The 20,485-nt window shown below is 41.1% G+C and overlaps 2 protein-coding genes and 2 long non-coding RNA genes across 8 annotated transcripts in view; 2 read left to right on the top strand and 2 right to left on the bottom strand.

The window, feature by feature from the left end:
• Positions 1 to 20,485, top strand: part of LOC144650012 (uncharacterized) — a 258,602-nt gene that overhangs the window by 185,004 nt on the left and 53,113 nt on the right. The gene's annotated exons all lie outside the window — the stretch shown is intronic.
• LOC144649990 (uncharacterized) overlaps positions 1 to 20,485 on the bottom strand; it is a 28,877-nt gene that overhangs the window by 1,503 nt on the left and 6,889 nt on the right. For 4 of the 5 annotated variants that reach the window (XR_013569990.1, XR_013569992.1, XR_013569993.1 and 1 more), the window contains one exon: positions 17,065 to 19,441. Coding sequence is in view for 1 of the 5 variants with exons in the window: in XM_078509618.1 (XP_078365744.1) it covers positions 19,364 to 19,441 (78 nt within the window). In the remaining 4 variants the exon portion in view is untranslated. Of the gene's footprint in view, positions 1 to 16,556; positions 19,442 to 20,485 lie in introns of those variants that run through there. The other variant, XM_078509618.1, reaches the window with a different exon arrangement.
• On the bottom strand, positions 548 to 9,989 carry LOC144649991 (plasmolipin-like). Its single transcript, XM_078509619.1, has 6 exons — positions 9,852 to 9,989; positions 9,398 to 9,808; positions 8,240 to 8,404; positions 7,649 to 7,822; positions 3,029 to 3,142; positions 548 to 2,104 (listed from the first exon to the last, which is right to left on the bottom strand). Exons 3-6 carry the CDS (start codon positions 8,387 to 8,389, stop codon positions 2,027 to 2,029), a joined length of 516 nt encoding a protein of 171 aa, XP_078365745.1. The 5' UTR covers positions 8,390 to 8,404; positions 9,398 to 9,808; positions 9,852 to 9,989; the 3' UTR covers positions 548 to 2,026.
• LOC144650013 (uncharacterized) lies at positions 564 to 18,037 on the top strand. Its single transcript, XR_013569998.1, has 2 exons — positions 564 to 643; positions 17,825 to 18,037. It is a non-coding gene; the product is annotated as an uncharacterized LOC144650013 (long non-coding RNA).

The raw sequence follows: 20,485 nt of genomic DNA, 5'->3' as shown, positions 1-20,485 counted from the left end.
TTAAACCATAACTACCTCTTACAACATAGTTTTAGTTTTATCATCCACACAGACTTAAAGCCATAATACCTCTTAACATATTATATCCAACTTACCTTAACTAATAAAACTATACTCAAAATAAAAATCAAAAAAAGCAAAGTAGAAAATAATGGGAAACAAAGAACGGACGAGAAGAGAAACGGAGTCGGTGAAGTTAGCAGATGGTGTTGACTTAATCTCCCTGGAGAATCTTTGTTGATGAGCTATGATTTTGTCAGATCCATAGAAGAATCGAGAATGAAGTTTATAGCAGGTATTTGGCAATGTAATAAAAGATAATCGCGTGACACAGTCCCAAGTTATAACTACATTTTATTATCACTCAGTGGACTATACGGGGAGGCTCTACGCGAAAGGAATACCTTTATCAGGTTTTTGTTGTATAAAAATGTAAAGATTTCACGAGTTGGAGTATACAAAAGGGAAGGAAAAACGAACTTTCATTTAGGTCTTTAAAAGGACCTTTTTTTATCCTTGAACATATCCACTGAACGATCTATTCATTAAAGTATTTAAAGGGTTTTTTCAAGTGAAAAATGAAAACTAGAGATGTAGTATTCCTTCTGTAGACATGTGAAAGGGGTACCTTGCTTTATTGAAGGTATATGGATATAAGGTTACCTTCTTAGTCAAGAATTGTACATGAAACTGAGGGTTTGGATCTCGGACAGAGCCTCCCCGTAAAAAGAAAAAGAATTTTGTGAGCCCCCATCCACCCATGGCTACGCCGAAATAAGCGGCCCTCGAAAGTGGCTAAAAGTAGAAATAGGCTACTAAATCTGAACGCAACGCAGCCACGACAATGAACGTTAATTAATCGTCAAATTCGGAACTTTACATCGATTTAATAACAGTATAGTGACTCAAATTTCGAAGCCGTAAGAAGTTTTCATTAAAGAGTAACTTGAATCTTGATGATCAGAGGGAGCAATTATTTGAATGCCACAATATTGAATTTTACCGATTCTGATTCCGGCAAGAACAGCTATTAAAATTTACCTAAACTCCCACCAGATCAAATCTCTGTTTTTTTTTTTTCGTTACCGTTTTATTGCAAAGTTAGGGAGGCACGACATGAGAATAAAAATCCTGATCAGCTCGAGAATAAACGTTTTGACTAAAATCGAACTTCCATAATAAAGTGAATAATACAAAGAGTACGAAGATCGGTAAAGATAATTTTGATACAGACTCTGGTAATAAATGGCTGTTAAACTCTTACAAAACTAGCTCTAGCACGATGTTTTTCTTGTTTTACGTCAGTTCGATTTTTCATGTGTATCCTTTCTGAAAGTATTTAAGGGTTTAGCACTAATCAACTGGTAACTGAATTGTCTGAAATATCACAATACGGTTTAGCTTGAAGCTATAGAATGACACTTAAGAAGCAAAGAAAAGTCAAGAAGGATGTACAAAATTGGAGAAAACGGATTGCATGCATTTGGATAAACTTGAAAAACGTCATTTATGCTGTTTGGAAATGATCCTGGTTTGTTAGCCGTCATTTTACCAAAAAAAGACTGTTGCTTAGCCAGTTTAGACATTAGAGCTTATAATTAATGTGAACTAGCCCCTTTTAACCCAACTTTTCAATAAGTAAGCGATATCGATGTTCTATGTTTAACACATAGATCAAGCAGTCTGTTATTACAATTAGTTCATGATAGTTTTCTGAGGGTTTGTTCCTCGCCAACAACCAGCTATCATTAGTAGACACCCACCGGGTCTATTCCAAATCTTGCCAATCTGATTAGTTCTCTCATAATTGAAACACGTAAGCCAAAAGCAAAATGGCGCCTGGTCATTTCAAGAATGAGAGAATACAAAGGAAGTAATACTTATCTTGATTTCATTCTCAAACTAATTACTTCTCGTCTTTGTCCCACAACAAACCACTCGGTGAATATATAAGACATTTAACCTCTACGCCACAAAGATAACTATAAAAAGATAAGAACCACTCCTCCTTTAGGAATATGTTGGATTACATCTTTCCATTGATTTTCAAGAAGTGCAAAACAGCATCTCCGATGAACACAAACATGGAAATAAATCCAAAAGCCTTTAAAGATAAAAATGAAAATTTATCAAATAAACAAAATTCTGAAAAAAAACCCTAGAGAAGAGGATAGATGGTAACCTGGGAACGAGTTTGTAGGTGGTTGTCAGACAAGCCCTTTGTCTAATTTAGTGCTACACATTGTGATTGGTTTATTGGTGTTACAAGAACATAGTTCGCATTAGTAGATTATCATGCACATCTGTATTCGACCAGCTAAAACTTGTTTTCGTATTTAACTGGGAGGCCTGGGGATAACCAATAAACCTAGCTCTTGCTTTTGTCGCCTTGTCCTGTGATGTATCCTACACTCTGTGTGGCTAACAACACCTTCAAATACCTGGGATGGGATGGTGAGAAGTGGTCTTGCCCATAAAAGCGGGTGCGGAGGGAGGGGAGGCTGAGGGATCAAATATAAGAGAGAAGGGGTCGATAAGTGAAAGGAAAAAGAAAAGAAAGAAAAGGTGTATTTCGATGTATAAAAAATTTTGCAATCAAAACTGGAATCAAATTTATCCTTCCTCCTTGATGTGTTTTCTTTTTGTTTTACTCGAAGCCAAGTTAGATGTTAATTTATTATATCATCATTAAAATGCAAAATAAGCTTTCGTGCGAAAACATCATGTTACGTGTGAGAATAACATGTCATCTTTGTCATCTTTGTCATCTTTACCGTGAAAAGATCACCGTTGTTAGGGTATCATAATTAATGGCACCTTTCGCAGCGAGATAGTAATGGGTTGGTATTTTATTGGTGTTTATATAATAAATTTCTCCTCTGGTATTAAAAAATATTTCACTCGTTCGCTGCGCTCACTTGTGAAATATTTTTCAACATTTTGTATCTCCGCGGGGCCATGTAACAACCTCAATATATCGAATGAGCCAATCGAAGTATCTTATGCTAAATGCCAAAATAAAACTCACCGCGGCAGCACGTAATTTGTCAAACCAAGACCCCTTCCCACCGTGTGCACTGTCAGCCATCAAAGAAGAACTAATCAAAAGAAGAATTGCCACTACAACGGCAAAGACCAAGACCTAAAATCAACGAAAAACAAGAATGTTGATTAGAGAGGTTTGTCAAATACAGTTGTTACATTCGCCCAACAAAATTTCGCCTAAAAATGATTGTTTCATACTTTGTATTTTTGCTACTTAGCTCAAAGAGCAATGCAGAACTCTCTAAAATGCTTCGTAACTACGTAGAGCGCTTTTATTTATACGGGTATCTGTCTACAGATAAATAATTTTACAATTATACATCTATACCCCACAATCTCTAGCTACCAGCTATCTCAGACTTAGTATAAACGGTTGGTTAGAAGGCAAAAAGGGAAATTGATGTAAAAATAATAAAGAATATATTATATGTTGCAGAGCATAGAGCTTAGAGCTTTTCTGTGCCCTCTTATGAGCGTTTGTAAGGTTTTTGTGCGCAAAATTTATGGGTAAGTGTACTAGTGGCTATCTTTTTCGGTACGGTGGATTCAGACCCCGATTCACCAATATCCGAAGAATTGCGCGTATTTTATTATACGGACGACAACGACCTGAATACGGATAATACGGATATGAATACGGATAATATGGACCTGAACCTTGGAACGGACATGGACTATGACAACATGGACACGGAGACCACGAATTTGGAATTTGGACTGGACATGGACTACGGAATTGAGAGGTATGAATGCTGCGGAAAGCGATTCAAGACCTATCATGGGTTACGTATTCACCAAGGAAAAGTGTGCAAGGGAAGGGATCCTGCTCAGCAGCGCAGGCCGCATGGCCAAGAGACGTGTGGTCCAACTCCCCAGGTGCCTAACCACAGTGGGAGTTATACCACAGTTGAGCAGAGTGGAGAGGAAGCGAAGGTAGCTGAAAAGAAACCCAAGATTAAGTGGCCAAAGGCGAATGATACAGCAACATACAATCAGTTCGATGAAGAAGTGAGTAAATTAGTAAGAAGGTTCAAGGGTACGACTGAAGAGAGGCTTGAGAAGCTGGCAGAGGTTGTGTATGAGGAAGAGTTTGAGGAGGTTTGGCCTGGAGAAAGAGCAATCGCCAAGGCAGGGGCAGAAGAAGGGTGGACCGTTAAGAAGGAAGAGCAAAGCTGATGAGTTGCGTAAAGAGAAAAAGAGATTAAGGACGTTGTGGCTGAATGCTGAGGAGCATGAAAAGGAGAGCTTAAAAGTGTTGTACGAGCAAGTGAAAAGGCAACACAGGGATTTGATGAGAAGAGAAAGGAGGCTGAGTCGGAGGAAGGAAAAGAAGAAAGTTAGGCAGCAGTTCGTTAAAAACCCATACAAGTTTGCAAAAGGGCTCTTCGTGGAAAGTAAAAGTGGAAAGCTTGAATGCGCGAAAGAGGAGCTGGAAAACCATCTGAAGGCAACTTATAGTGACCCAAAGCGAGAGGACAAGCTGCCTAGAATGGCAGGGCTGCAAAAACCCACATCACCCGGTGTGGCATTTGACATGAGCGACATCAAGATGAAGGAAGTGGACGACTTTGTTAGGAAAGCTCGTGCCAAGAGTGCTCCTGGAAATGATGGCATTAGCTACAAGGTGTATAAGAAGTGCCCGCTACTTAGAAACCATCTTTTTCGTCTCCTACACGAAATGTGGAGAAAGAAATCAGTGGTGGACAGATGGTGTTTTGCTGAAGGAATATATCTACCAAAGGAAGAAAATGCTAAAGGGATAGCGCAGTTTAGACCCATTTCGCTGCTAAACATTGACGGTAAACGAGTCGGTAAACGAGTCGGTTCAGAAGGCTGGAATTCCAGGTATACCTGGGGGTGTGGAGCATGCGTTTGCCATCTGGGATGCAATACAGGAAGCAAAGTCATCAAAGGGAGATTTAACTGTGATCTGGTTGGACTTAGCAAATGCATATGGCTCTGTGCCCCATGGTCTGATCGAAATGGCAATGGAGAATTTCTGGTTCCCAGAACCAGTGAAAGCAATGCTGATGCAGTACTACAACAAATTTCGGATGCGTTTCACAACAGACGGCTTCACGACTAACTGGCAAAGGCTGGAGGTGGGAATAGCAGCTGGATGTACGATATCGGTAATCCTGTTTGTCCTAGTCATGGAGATGATATTAAAATCAACCAAGGCTGACATTGCTCTGCTAAGAACACCATTGAGAGCATTCATGGATGACATCACTGTGCTTGCAAAGTCTACGAACGCAGCGAATCAGATCCTAGAAAGGCTAGATGAGCTGATTACATGGTCAAGGATGAAGTTTAAGGCCAAGAAGGCAAGGAGCTGTTCATTTGTGAAGGGAAAGCAGAAAGAGATTCGCTTCTCAGTAGCTGGAGACACTATACCCACTGTGAGAGAACAACCAGTGAAGAGTCTTGGCAGGTGGTATAAGGGCACACTGACTGACCGTCACCAAGGAGTAGAGACCCTGAAGCAGGCAGAGGAAGGCCTAAAGGCTATTGATAAGACTCGACTTCCTGGAAAGTTCAAGGTGTGGTGTCTTCAGTTTGGACTGTACCCGAGACTGATGTGGCCTCTTATGATGTACGAGGTTGCAGCATCAAGGGTTGAGCGAATTGAGCAAAGATGTAGTGTTTATATACGGAAATGGCTCGGACTCCCAAGACAGCTTAATAACACAGCACTGTATGGGAAAGGTGGCCAACTAGAACTACCTCTTGCATCCATTTGTGAGGAGTACAAGGCGGGTAAGGTGAGAACGGTAATGATTTTGAGGTACTCAAAGGACCAGGGCATTCGAGAGGAACCCCCCGAGGTACGTACTGGCAAGAAGTGGAATGCAGAGGAAGAAGTAGACAAAGCGATGAGCAGTTTGAAGCATGGAGACATTGTCGGTGCAGTCCAAAGTGACAGGAGGGGACTCGGTACGTATAACTTCAAGCCCTTTTGCAAAAGTAGCGCGAAGGAGAGAAGAGATGCAGTTGTGAACGAGGTGAAGCGGGTTGAATGCGAGAGAAGGTACGTGCACTTGGTGCAGTGTAGTCAGCAAGGACAATGCTTGAGGTGGGAAGAGCTCGTGATTGGAAGGAAATTGGAAAGATTGGAAAGAGCTGTGGGCATGGGAACCGGCGCGACTGAGCTTCTTAGTTAAGTCAACGTATGACACGCTACCATCTCCAGCCAATCTTGTACGTTGGAAAGTGTCTGAAGAGAGTAAGTGCCAATGTGGACAGTATGGCACACTGCGTCACATCTCGTCTGCCTGTCCCATGGGTCTAAAAGATCGATACACCTGGCGACACAACCAGGTACTGAGGGTCATCGTGGAAGCCATTGAAACGAAGGTAGCTGATATTAATCAAGGGAAGTTGCCTGTGAAGGAATGTCAGAACAAAGTTGTGTTTCACCAAGAAAGGAAGAAGGGAGCGACAAAACCATCCCCAAAGAAACAAGTGGTGGACGAGAGGTGGCAGGGAACATGGAAGGTGGCGGCTGATTTGGACAGTGCCCTTGTTTTCCCCATTGTAACAACAAGCCAACGCCCGGATGTTGTAGTGTGGAGTGACGATGCCAAACAAGTGGTCTTGCTTGAATTAACAGTGCCGTGGGAAGAGAACTTTGGAGATGCAGAGGACCGGAAATACAGGCGGTACGAGGAACTAATTGACGCTTGTAAAGAGGCTGGCTGGAATCCAGAATATTACCACCTTGCTGTAGGTTGCCGTGGGTATGTTAGTCGAGAACTGGCAAACTTGATGCGTGGTCGGTTTGGATTCACCACAAGAGAACAGAGAACGTTGGTAGCCGCCCTGCAACAGGCAGCAGAGAAAGCCTCGTACTTTATCTGGCTAAAGCGTGATGACAAAGTGTGGCTCGGCTAGTTTTTTATTTTCTTTTTAACTCATGTCCCAGCCAGCACCAGCTCTTGTGAAGCCTCCTTAGGGAGGGGCCCCGCCATGGCAGAAGACAGTCGAGGAGTAGGGGCCGAAACTGTCTGCCATGGTTCCTCCTGACGACTTCCAAGCTGGATCCAGCATTGGAGCTGCTGGCTGGGAAGCACCGCAGTGTTTTACTACTTCTTTTTTTAAACCAGTTTTACGTTGGTAGAGTTTAGTTTAGTCTATTGTTTTTATTTTTTTACTTTATCACAAGTTTATAATTATTTGTTTATATTCCTTTTTTCTCATTTTCCTTCTTCTTTTCAATATTGTAAAATAGTGTGTACATCTTAAGACTAAAACTGCAAGGGACCGCAAACGACAATCCTGCTATTCGTAGGATCTACTTAAAGATCTTATCAGCAATAAAAATGAAATAACAGACAACTGAAAACAAGGCTGTCTGCGGTTGCAATCCTGCTGTATCGGTTCTAGTCGTGATGGTGTCTCGCAATGCCAACTTTTCACGTAGTACGATCAGCCTTGCTTTCAGTTGTTTGTGTAAATCTTGTTTTTAATTTTACCCTTGACGTCCCCGCCTCGATAAGTTATTACTAGTAGCGGGGACAAGCAATCTTGTAAATTGTATTATAGAGAAGAAATGAATTAAAATTCAGTTCAGTTCAGTTCAGTACGTAGTTGTCAGACCTACCGGCATATTCCAGTCAATGCTGAGGTTAATCTTTGAAACCACATTGAAGGCAAACAGGAGAAACACGGCGATTACCAGTATCCATGAAAAAATGGTGACGAAAAGGAAAAACTCCATTCGACTCCAGCGATATGATGTGTCGGCAGCCAAAGCAAATGCTAGCATCAGTGTGAACTGAAAAGATTAAAGAGGAAACAGAGAGAAAGAAATAAAATGTCTCATTCACATATGCTTTTCAACACAGCCGATATTACACGTTAATTAAATGCATCTAAACAGAACTTTTCGTAAATTTGCGTTAAATTTTATTTATTACGCATAAATTATGTTCGCAATGTTAAAATGCCTCGTTATATTACTATAATAAGGTATTTTTCGAGAAAAGAAGGGCTAAATTTGGCAAATCTGTTGACGCACTTCAAGGGTTTCCGAATGTTATCTCGCAATCCAAATAGCGGGAAACGTCATGTTCCTTAGCAACGGTGGCGAAAATCGCGGGCTCATTCAAGGCGAGTAATATTGCTTGCTCAAACATTCTGGCAAGTATGAACATGTTAGATAGAACAATTATTAAGGTGAAAAAATACATACAAATTCAACTATCTTCAATATTCCAGGAATTGATGTAATGTACGACATGGTCAGTCCTATGTCCCCTCCAGCCGCTCCACCGTCAGATTTATCCGTAGGGGCTGGGTCGGACTGGGCTGCGGTAGTTTCTTGTTTCTCTGGATCTCCCATTTTTTAAATGAGCCTCTAAATGGAAAACAAGAACGTGTTATTAACCACCAAGACTAGTAATTATATTATTTCCTCAGACCACGTCTAAATGACACTTTCTCCTCGAGTATACGAAATGAACACGGTCAGATCCCGGTGGACGTCAGATTGTGAGTAGATGAAATCTGAGTGCAAATTGTTATATGAACAAAGGCAGGTGATTTCAAAAAAGTGAGGTGTTTTGGTTTGAAATGAATTCGAAGTCGCTTTACTAGCTGTTTGACATGAAGACTGCAACAAAAACAAGCATCTTTAAGATTACGTATAAAGCAAATCTTCGATCGTGTTACATCTTAGTTCAACAACTTCAATACAGGTTATTAAGATTTATTATTACGTCAATGTAGTAATGTTCACTATTTTTGTGTTCTATGTTGGCGGAGGAGTGTGTGACCATAGGGAAATCGGAGCCAATCAAAGCTAAGAACTGACAAAATCGAAACAATCAGTGCTAGCGTCGTACGATCCAAGAGCTGATCGACACAACTTTGCATTTTGGGAATTTGTAACTATTTATAAGCTAAATCTCGCAAGTCAAAGAGTTCTGTTTCAATTCTGTTAGTTTCTGTTTATCGTGAGATCCATGGTGTTGCACCGGAATCGAAGGAACGCTTCTTGCTGTTGTATAAACAACCTTGATCCCGCTATAGGACAGGTTCTGTTTAGAGTGTGTTTCACACCAATCACAAGATCAACTGAAACATGTCAAACAACGATTTGGAAAATATTTCGTTCAAATCGGTTTTGCACTTCTCACGCAAAAGTACCCGCCTACTTCTAACATGCACAGCTCTCTAACTGTAGTGGCGCTTGTCCACCAGCAAGACGTACCGAACAAGGTTTATGACGCACAGAGAATACCGTCATTATACGGGCGACCTTTAATAGGTCGATCATAACGTGAAACTGAAAATCAATAAGGAAAACCTAGAAATGATGAAACAAACGTTTCAGGTGAAATAAACTTACATTATTGCCTTATTGCGCGAGAAGTCCAATCGACAGCAATTTTTCTTTCTTTCTTTTCGACTAACAGATAAATGGACCTTCTAAGAACTTCTACACTTGACCGCTACACGGGCTTGCGAAATCTGATTTGTTTCAAGTGACGTAGTAACCTGGTAACGTGCGTGACGGGTCACCTCGATTGACCGGAAAATCGACTCCAAAGAGAAATCAGGATAAATTCTCGTGCGTTAGGGACACTTAGACTAACAAGGAAATATAAAAGAAAAAAGAACACTAAAATTAATTCGAAACTCCGATAACAAAACAAAACAAAAAACAATCAATCGTTCGTTGAATGAGATCATGATTCTAGCATTTGTTACGAGATAAAAGCTGTTTTGGAAAGTCTTTCGAATGAAGTGAGGTTGCAAGCTCTATAGGGTCTTATCACACATAAAATTGCAAATATTGCAACCGGATGAATTGTTTATTAATTAAACATTTAACCTTTCAAAGAGCGGCACGTTTATTAACAGCTTCTGTGGGATAAAATTAATTATAACTCTTTTGCTCAGAATCTGATCAACGCATTTTATTTGCTATTGAAAATTTATTTTATCAGTGCAGGGACGGCGGAGCCTGGGGGTTGGGGGGGGGGGAGGGGGGCTTTAGCCCCCCCAGAATTTCCGAAAAAGTAAAGACTTACTAAGAGAAGAGTCTTTTCAGGTCCCCCACTTTAAGTCACTAGTCAGCCCCCCTACTTGGAAAAATGCTCCGCCGTCCCTGATTCAGGCATTTCGGGTGTTCTTATCAATAACGGGGTTTTAAATTTGTAAAGAAAATAAAGGTTGACAAGGTTGGGGACTCCACAGCTGACTCCAAGAGGCTCGTTGTTCCCATTAACGAGGCGACTAATTGATTTTCAGATGCGAAATTGATAAGAAATTAACTTCTGCCCGTATGCAGAATTGTGGTAGATTATCATAACAGTTCTTTTAAGCCTCGGGGGCCTTTCCCGGGGGGGGGGGGGCTTTTGCGGAGGGACTCCGCACACGTGGGGACATGTCGCAGGGACATGTCGCAGCGACAGAACCATGTGTTGTTCACACTGAGGGGACATGAAGTGGGGACATGTCAGTGAAACAACAAAATCACAATGTGTACACACGCAAGAAAATGTAAGAGGGACATGTTCCAGGGACATGTCGCAGTGACACGACCCCTCGTGTGTGCTGATTATTTTTTGGCCCGCGCAACACGAACGTTGAAGCTGTTTTGTCCCTGCGACATGTTGCACGGAATTCAACTCGTTAAACTTCGTGCAACATGTCGCAGGGACAAAATGTTGCAGGAATTCTTGCTGCACATGTTGCACTATGTAATTATCACTTGCACATTCATTTGCACCTAAGAATGTATTAATAATTATATGCAATAGCACCTTTATTGCACTGTCACCACGTATCCTAGTAGTATGTATTTATCCATTCTTCACATATAATAAATTCAGTTTCGTACATGTTACCGAACGATCAATATGGTGGCAGCGGTGAAAGTTCTCTAATCTAACGGATCTAGCGGATCTAGCGTTTTTAGGATACAGCGATATGGCTTTCAATACTAACACCATTTCCTGCGTTCAAGACGACAGGCGATGACAAACGCGACTTGGAAACGTATATAGAGGACTTAACAGATTACTGTATAATGCAAAATTGGTTCGATCCGTCGAAAGAATCTGACGCAGAGAAATGGACGAAGCCCGACAAGGCAATGGCTTGTCTCCGCGCATCATTATCCCCGGCAGCAAGAACAGTGTATAAATATAGCCTGGGCCTTAGCGAAGCCAATCTAAAGAAACCTCATTGTGTTGTTGCCGTCCTTAAAGGATATTATGGTGCTAGCATTGGAGTGTCAGGCGAACGACAAAAGTTTCTTCGCTTGCTGCAAAACGAAAACGAATCAATCGCCTCCTGGGAGACGCGAATACGTAACCAAGCAGCACAGTGTGAATACGAAGACTTCGCTGATGAGCTAATGAGGGACCAATTTATCGCCGGTTTAACGTCTGATGCTCTTCGAGTGAAACTTATCGGGAAAGGACACAAACACAAAGACGCCGCACAAACAAAGGTTAAGTTAAGAGAAGTTGTCGAAGTTGCCAAAACGTTCGAAGCGACTATGGTTGCGAATCAGCTCATGAAAACTGTCCGGGACACACAGCAGGAACAAGTAAACATACAACAGGAACAAGTAAATTTTACGAGCAAATTGACATCTGTACATCCGAGGCAAGAACAGCAATTTTCACAGTGTTTCTGGTGTGGAGGCATCCATCAACAGCCCCGTCAAAGGCACTGCCCAGTCTTTGGCAAAAGATGTGCTAAGTGTGGTATCACTGGCCATTTCGCACGTGCCTGTAAAGGTGGATCAAGACGTCGACAAGGGCGACAGCAGCAATCAAATTTTGTCGATGATGACAACGGAGAAGAAGCGTTTGTGGCGGATTGCGAGACACCCCCACAGCTTGCAAGGAAATATTTTGCTCATCTTCACCTCATACAAGGTGGGAAAACAAAAGTTGTGAAAGCACAGATCGACTCGGCATCCACGTGCAACACTATACCTAGCAGTCTACTAAGCCAGTTGTTTCCTGACGTAAAGATTTCGCGGACCAAAAGCAAGATTAACACATATGGAACTGAAACCATTCGTCCTGAAGGCCAAGTAACGCTGTGTTGTGACAGAAGGGGCAAGATTCACACCATTGATTTTCTTGTGGTAAACGTGCCTAATCAGAACCCCCCACTTCTCAGCGGGAGAGACGCGCAAGCCCTGGATTACTTGAAGGTGTACGCTGATGAAATAAACGCAGTTGAAGAAGAGATTCCGCGCAATACGCAGTCACTTCCACCACTGGGAAAACTGACAAAGGAAGACGTGTTACACAACTACTCAAACGTATTTAGGCCGGGTCGCGGAAATCCACTTGGAACCCCTTTGCACATCGATCTTGATCCTAATGTTACTCCAGTGCACGCCTCAACGCGTCGAGTTCCCGTGGCCAAGTTGGACAGAGTAAATGACGAGTTAAAGAGACTTTGTGATGAAGGCATCATAAAGCCGGTCACACAGCCTACAGACTGGCTCTCAAACATCCTGGTGAAAGAGAAACCGAACGGCAAACTTCGCATATGCATTGATCCTAGTCAAACGATAAACAAGGCCATCAGAAGACCCAAGTTCACAATTCCGACTATTGAAGAAAAGCTTCCACAATTGACTAAGGCCAAAGTGTTTACCATTGTCGATGTATCCGAAGCTTTTCACACCATTGTGATGGATGAAGAGTCTTCTCTACTCACTACGTTTCAGGGACCAAACGGTCGCTACTGCTACACCCGCATGCCATTTGGGATCGCCTCAGGACCGGAGGAATACCAACGGCGCCAACATGAATTCTTAGACGGTTTAGACGGGGTAATAAACATTGCCGATGACATCTGTGTGTTTGGATGGGGAGATTTAAAAGAGGAAGCTGACATCGATCACGACAAAAATCTCATGAGCCTGTTAGGAAAGTGCAGCAGCCATGACCTGCGACTCTCGGCGAAAAAATTGCAGTTTAAATCTCCCTCTGTTACCTTCATGGGGCACAAGCTTACCGACAAAGGCGTAGAGCCTGATCCAGCCAAAGTAGCAGCAATCACAGAGATGCCAACGCCCACTGACAAATCTGGGGTGCAGCGTTTTCTCGGCATGTGCCAATACTTAAGCAAGTTCTGCCATAATTTGTCAGAAACAGTTCTTCCATTGAGGGACTTGACCAAGCAGGATGTTTCATTCCTATGGTCAAACAATCATGAAAATGCATTTAACTCGGCAAAGAACCTCATTGCTTCAGCAACTGTATTACGCTACTACGACGCAAACCTTCCCGTCACGCTACAAGTGGATGCATCTGAAGATGCGATCGGGGGCGTATTGCTGCAAAATGATCAACCTGTTTGCTTTACATCACATACCCTCAACAGTACGGAGAAGAACTATGCTCAAATTGAGAAAGATTGCCTTGCAATCGTCTCTTGCATGGATAAGTGGCACCAGTACTTATACGGGAAACGCGACATAACGGTACATACAGATCACCAGCCGCTCGAGACGATTTTCAAGAAGCCTCTTAGCAAAGCTCCTCGCAGACTGCAAAGAATGATGCTGAAGTTACAGAGATATCAGTTCACTGTCCGATACAAGAAAGGAAAGGAACTTTACATTGCGGACACTTTGTCTCGCGCACCTGTCACTGATCAGCCCACCTCCACTGACAAGCAAGAATGCGAAGTGTTCCGTCTGGAAATGGCTGAGATGGAATTTGAACCAAATCAAGTTACACCCGACACTCTGCAACGAATAAGACGAGAAACTGCCAAAGACCCAGTGCTAGCAGCTCTACATACGGTGATAGTGAATGGATGGCCTTCAGAAAGAAAGGAAGCCAATGAGCAACTAAGGCTGTATTGGAACTTCAGAGATGTTTATGATGGTGTCCTCTACAGGTCCCATCAAGTTATTGTCCCAGCCACTCTACGAGACAAGATGTTACAGAAAATACACAAAGCGCACCAGGGAGCCGACAGCAGCATATAACGAGCACGCGAGTCTCTGTTCTGGCCAGGAATGCAAGCCGCAATCAGGGAGAAATGCTTATCATGTGGACTTTGTGCCCAGTACCTAAGCGAGCGACCGCGAGAACCAATGCAATCCCATGAGATACCCACCAGACCGTGGTCCAAAATAAGTGCCGACCTATTTCAGCTGGACGGAAACAACTACCTCGTTATGGTGGACCATTACAGCGACTTCTTTGAACTAGACCCCCTCGGCAGGAACACATCAGCCAACACAGTTGTCCGAGCCATGAAAAGGCAATTTGCTCGACATGGAATTCCAGACGAGTGCATAACCGATAACGGCCCGCAGTTTGAAAGCCATGAATACTCACGTTTTGCTCGAGAATACGGATTCATTACACGCAAATCATCACCATACCACAGCCGAGGGAACGGAAGGCGGAGTCCGCAGTCAAAATTGCAAAGAACATTCTGAAAAAGTCTCGCCACAAGGACCCCTACCTGGCCCTTTTGGCATACCGAAACACACCACAGCAAGGATACAATTATTCACCAGCACAACGCCTCATGTCTAGAAGACTACACGACATAATCCCTACAGCTCCGCATCAACTTTTTCCACAGACAGTGTCCCCAAGCCTAGTACAAGAAAACATTGGGGAAAGAAGACGGAGGTCAAAGGCCCAGTACGACAAGAGGGCATCGGCGCCGCTTACCGAATTCTCAAAAGGAGAAAAAGTGTACGTGAAACCTAGGCCTACAAACAAACATCGACCCTGGATCTATGGGGAGGTAATTGGAAAACCTGCCCCAAGTTCCTGCATCGTGAGCACAGCTGTGGGACCAGCAAGGCGAAACCACCCACAAATCAGGGAGGCAAAGGCAGAACAAGTCGACAACTATGATAGAGGATTGGACCGATTTGAAACTGCATCCCTACCGTCTGAAAGTGAACCAATAGAAGAACCTGATCACCCAATGGAACACGAACTTGCACCTCCACTTCGCCGTTCAACAAGAGAACGTAGACTCCCCGCAAGATTTAGTAACTTTATAATGGAATGAACGCTCAAGCGAATTGAACTTTGACTATAAATTTGGACATTGCTTTCGATATTTAAAGACTCTCCTTGACTAACAACAGCTAAGACAAATAGTGTTTCAATTTTAATTGATGGAGCGTGTATGGACATTTCATAATTATTTTTCATCTTCCAAAAGGGGAAAGGTGTTGCACTATGTAATTATCACTTGCACATTCATTTGCACCTAAGAATGTATTAATAATTATATGCAATAGCACCTTTATTGCACTGTCACGCACGTATCCTAGTAGTATGTATTTATCCATTCTTCACATATAATAAATTCAGCCTTTCGTACATGTTACCGAACGATCAACACACATGCCAAATTAACCACGTGCAAAATTTATCAACACACATGAGAGGATGTGTCGCTGCGACATGTTCCTGGTGCATGTCCCCGATATACTCGAGCTACACAGTTACTTGTGCGTGTACACATGTTGATTTTGTTGTTGCTACATGTCCCTGCTACATTTCCCCGCTATGCGTCCCTGCTGCATGTCCCCTCAGTGTAAACAACACACGATTTTGTCGCTGCTACATGTTGCTACGACATGTCCCTGCGTCTTGTCCCCATGTGTGCGGAGACCTTAAGAGTACATGTTAAAGAATTACATTGGCCTTTTTTATTTTTCGGATCGTCTAGCAGACGTTAAGAAAACATTTAGAAGACGTCAAATAAACACTGCACGATGTTTTAGAAATTAGGCTGAGATTAAGTCGTAAAGAGACATGCACTATGATTATGTCGTAAATTTTACTTCGTAACATTTGACACTGTAATATGAGCCTTAAGACGTGTAAATGTGTCTGCACGTCTAAAATTAAAAGTCCTTAAAGTGTTTTGAACAGCAATGAACGCCATACTTTAAGCCTGGTTCAGTTTCATCAACAATAAAAGAATAAGCATAAGTATTAAAATGCAACGCGCTTGTGCTTATGATTGCGTCGAAGTCCTTTTCACAGTGAAAATAAAGAGCTGTTATGCTTGCGCTTGTGTTTGCATCGCTAAAAAACAAGGCTTAGCACATTTTCACGAAATAGTAACAGTAAAATAAAGTAAAAGGTTTTCACATATAAAGCTACCAATGGGCTCCTGAAGTTACCTTGATGAAATATAATATAGAAAGAGGCACTCGATACAGACAATAGATAATGGTGCATATAACAAATTTAACTTCCAGAGAAAGGCTTATTAGACCGGGGGCTAAAAAGACAGAACATCCTAAGTAAGACCAAGGTTTATAAAGCCCTAAGCGAGACGACGAGCATCCTCGTTCCTTTCATAAGGGACCACATTTGTGGGTGGCTGGCATATCAAAGTAACAAGAGACTGCGAGTACTGTGTAAGTTCACTTGTGGGTTCCCTTAACGTGACCCACAGGTCTACGTCATTTGAATAATGGGTTTTTATTTACAGATCAACAATTCTCAGGCATAAGTAACAATAATAAACACAGCATTGCTAACAACTACGTTTATTGGACTGTGCATTTCTCTACAAAGGTAAATATTATAAGACAGCAACTGTAAGTTACATATATCTATTTATTAAAAACTAGCAATGGTAGATTGCAATTCCTCAGTTTTGATTGGTTAACAGGCAATGGTATATGAGCTGATATACCATTGACCACAAAAACTGAACGGAGGTATACGCGTCAACGACAGCTGCTAGGGAGCTCAAATATTGCAATTCTTTGCGTGTTTTTAATAAAACAATTATTCCACTTGCGCTTGTTGAATATGAGATAGTTATAGCCAACTTGGCGCTACGCGCCTGGTTGGCTATCTACCTTCTCATATCCAACGCGCGCTCGTGGAATAATTGTTAAATAATAAATACGTATATGACCTCAACCTTTACCTAAGGTACTAATTTTCTGAAATTCCCGTTTGGGAAATAACATGGGTGACCCTGGTGACACACACTACGATTTCATCCACACAGACTTAAAGTCATAACTACCTCTTACAACATAGTTTTAGTTTTATCATCCATATAGAATTAAAGAAGCTGTGTCAAGGATTTTAGCCAAATTTAGGCATCGGAAAATGGCGACCAAATTGGGTGAATAATAAAAATAACCACTTAGAACAATGAAGGAACATTTTAATAACACAGCAAATACAAAAGAAGGAACGGATAGACAATAATTGAAGAAGACTGAAACGGATTGCGATACAGTTTTTGATCATGATACTGTCAGGCTGAACAGTTTTCAAATTTAGCCTTGGTTGTTTGCAACTTTAAATTCTCATGCACTGGAGAAATCTTTGGTTAAAATGAAGCTATAATTTTGTCATTTAGATCCATAGAAGTATAATTTATTCGCAAACATGAAGTTTAATAGCAAGTATTTGGCAAAACGTAATAAAATAGACTAAATTCAGCGTGACACAGTCCCTTTAAAGTTATAACTACATTCATTTTATAACTCCCTACAGTGGACTAAACGGGGAGGCTCTACCCGAAAGGGACACCTTTATCAGGCTTTTGTTATATAAAAATACATGTAGAGATTTCTCGAGTTGGAGTATACAAAAAGGAAGGGAAAACGTAACTGCCAATTAGGTCTTTAATAGGACCTTTTTTGTCTCGAATATACGTACCCACCGAACGGTCGATTCATTTAAGTATTTTAAGGTTTTTCAAGTGAAAAAATTTAGAATAGAGATGTAGTATTTCTTCTAAAGGTATGTGGAAGGGGTACCTTGCTTTATCAAAGGTATATGAAAAGGTTACCTTTTCAGTCAAAAATGGTTCATGAAACTGAAGGTTTGGATCTCGGGCGGAGCCTCCCCGTAAAAAAAATTGTGAGCCCCCATCCACCCTTGGGTACACCGAAATAAGCGACCCTCGAAAGTGGCTACAAGTAGAAATAGGCTACTAAATCTGAACGCAACGCAGCCACAATGAACGTTAATTAGTCGTCAAATTCGGAACTTAACATCGATTTAATAACAGTATAGAAGAAGTAAGAAGTTTAAAGAGTAACTTGAATCTTGATGATGAGGGAGCAATTATTTGAATGCCACAATATTGAATTTTACCGATTCTGATTCCGGCAAGAACAGCAAAATTTACCGAAACTCCCACCAGATCAAATCTCTGTTTTTTCTTTACCTTTTTATTGCAAAGTTAGGGAGGCACGACATGAGAATAGAAATCCTGATCATTTCGAGAGAAAACGTTTGGACTAAAATCGAACTTCCATAAAAAAGTGAGTGATACAAAGAGTTCGAAGATCAGGAAAGATAATTTTGATACAGACTCTGGTAATAAATGGCTGTTTAACTCTTACAAAACTAGTTCTAGCACGATGCTTTTCTTGTTTTCCGTCAGTTCGGATTTTCCTCACTGAAAGTATTCAAGGGTCTATCACTAATCAACTGGTCATTAAATTGTCTGAAATATCACAGTACGGTTTAGCTTGAAGCTATAGAATGACACTAAAGAAACAAAGAAAAGGCAAGACGGATGTACAAAAATGGAGAAGAATTAAACAGATTACAAGCATTTGGATAAACTTGAAAAACGTCATTTATGCTGTTTGGAAATCATCCTTGTTTGTTATGTGGCCGTCATTTTGCCAATAGCAGAATGTTACTTAGCCAGTTTGGACTTAAGGGCATATAATTATCGTGATCTAGCCCCTTTTAACGAGACTGTTCAATAAGTCAGCCTTCGATATTCTATGCTTAACATATTTATTATAGATCAAGCAGTCTGTTATAGCAATTAGTAATTAGTTCACGATCGTAACGTGCCTATAATTTCGCACTCGTTTTCTCGGACCTCTTGTAGGAAACTCGGATTGACAGCTTGTCAAACTGTCTAAATTTTTCACATAAAGAACGCTTGTTGATGCATTTGACTTTAATTGATCAAACTTTCTTAATACATTTACTTCCTAAGCCCCTACCCCCACTGCCTAAATACATAATATTTGTTTTTAACAGACATTACGTGACACACGTGACAACACACAATACGGGACGTCAGAGTTGACGTCGAAACGTCCACTTATTTTCCGTCTTGTTTTCAGGGTTCGCACGTCCGCCAATAACAAAATGGCGCCTGATCATTTGAAGAACGAGAGAATACGAAGGAATTTATACCTATCTTAATTTCATTCTAAAATTAATTACTTCTCGCCTTTTCCCTACAATAAACAACTCGGGGAATATTTAAGACATTTAACCTCTACGCCACAAAGATAACTAAAGAAAAGATAAGAACCACTCTCCTTTTGGAATATGTTGAATTACATCTTTCCAGTGATTTTCAAGAAGTGCACAACACCATCTCCGATGAACACAAACATGGAGATGAATCCAAAAGCCTTTAAAGATAAAAATATGAATATAAATAAATATATCAAATAAACAAAATTCTGAAAGAGACCATAGAGAAGAGGATAGATGGTAACCTGGGAACGAGTTAGTAGGTGGTTGTCAGACAATCCCCTTGTTTAGTTGTGATACGTAATGTGATTGGTATATTTTTCTCGCTGTTTGCAGAGACGTGTTGCAAGAACAGTTCACACCAGTAGATCATTGTAGGTCATTATGCACTTTTGTATTTAACGGAAGAAAAAACTAACCTTCAGTAATTTTTTGCCTTTTGAAGGACAGACAATTTTAACAACTTTTAACAAGAACAAACACAGCGATCAGAAGAAGACGATGACCTGGAAACTTATATTAGATCAGGGTTGGCATTATAACACGATCACATGCACAAGGCGAGTGTCACACTGTGAATTAAACAACATTAAGCTTCTTGTTACGGCTTACTCTTTATTTGCAGAAATCAAGTTAAGGCAAGAAAGAGGCACGGCGCATGCGTAGATCACAAAAAATGCATCTGGATAGAAAGAAAGGGCTAATGAAAAATCCTTTTCATGTTATTCAAGCGTTGTTCTAGTTTCAGGAATTGGTGCGAATATTTAATATTCATACATGCTTGCCTCCAATGCAAGTTCCAAATTAAAACATTACGTCATAAGAGAAAAAATTATCTTCATAACTTTTTCACAAACCAACAGCGTTGGCTGAAAAAATAGGTTTAATTTCAAATATGCTAAGGAGAACTTGAAGGCCTAACATTCGTTTGCTAGCCATAACTTTTCAAAGGACTTTTCGGATGTTATTGTCTTACCAATTGAGAAACTCTCACCTTTTTTCGGCAGGCCTCATTACTTTTTTTATTATTTTTATTTTTTTAACAAAAAAATGAAGGTAATCTTCAAATGCCAGTTTAAAGCTTCTTCATATTTCTTGTTTAAATTTGAATTGCTGGGAAAAGAGGGACGTACTCGAGCAAGTCTGTGAAAAACCCGACGAGGCAAGACATTTTACGAGAAAAGGTGTATTTCGATACATTA

The sequence above is a fragment of the Oculina patagonica genome, chromosome 4 (assembly GCF_052425735.1).
Source record: "Oculina patagonica isolate OP01 chromosome 4, crgOcupat, whole genome shotgun sequence".
Taxonomy (NCBI): Eukaryota; Metazoa; Cnidaria; class Anthozoa; order Scleractinia; family Oculinidae; genus Oculina; species Oculina patagonica.
This window is presented reverse-complemented; position numbering and strand designations above follow the sequence as displayed.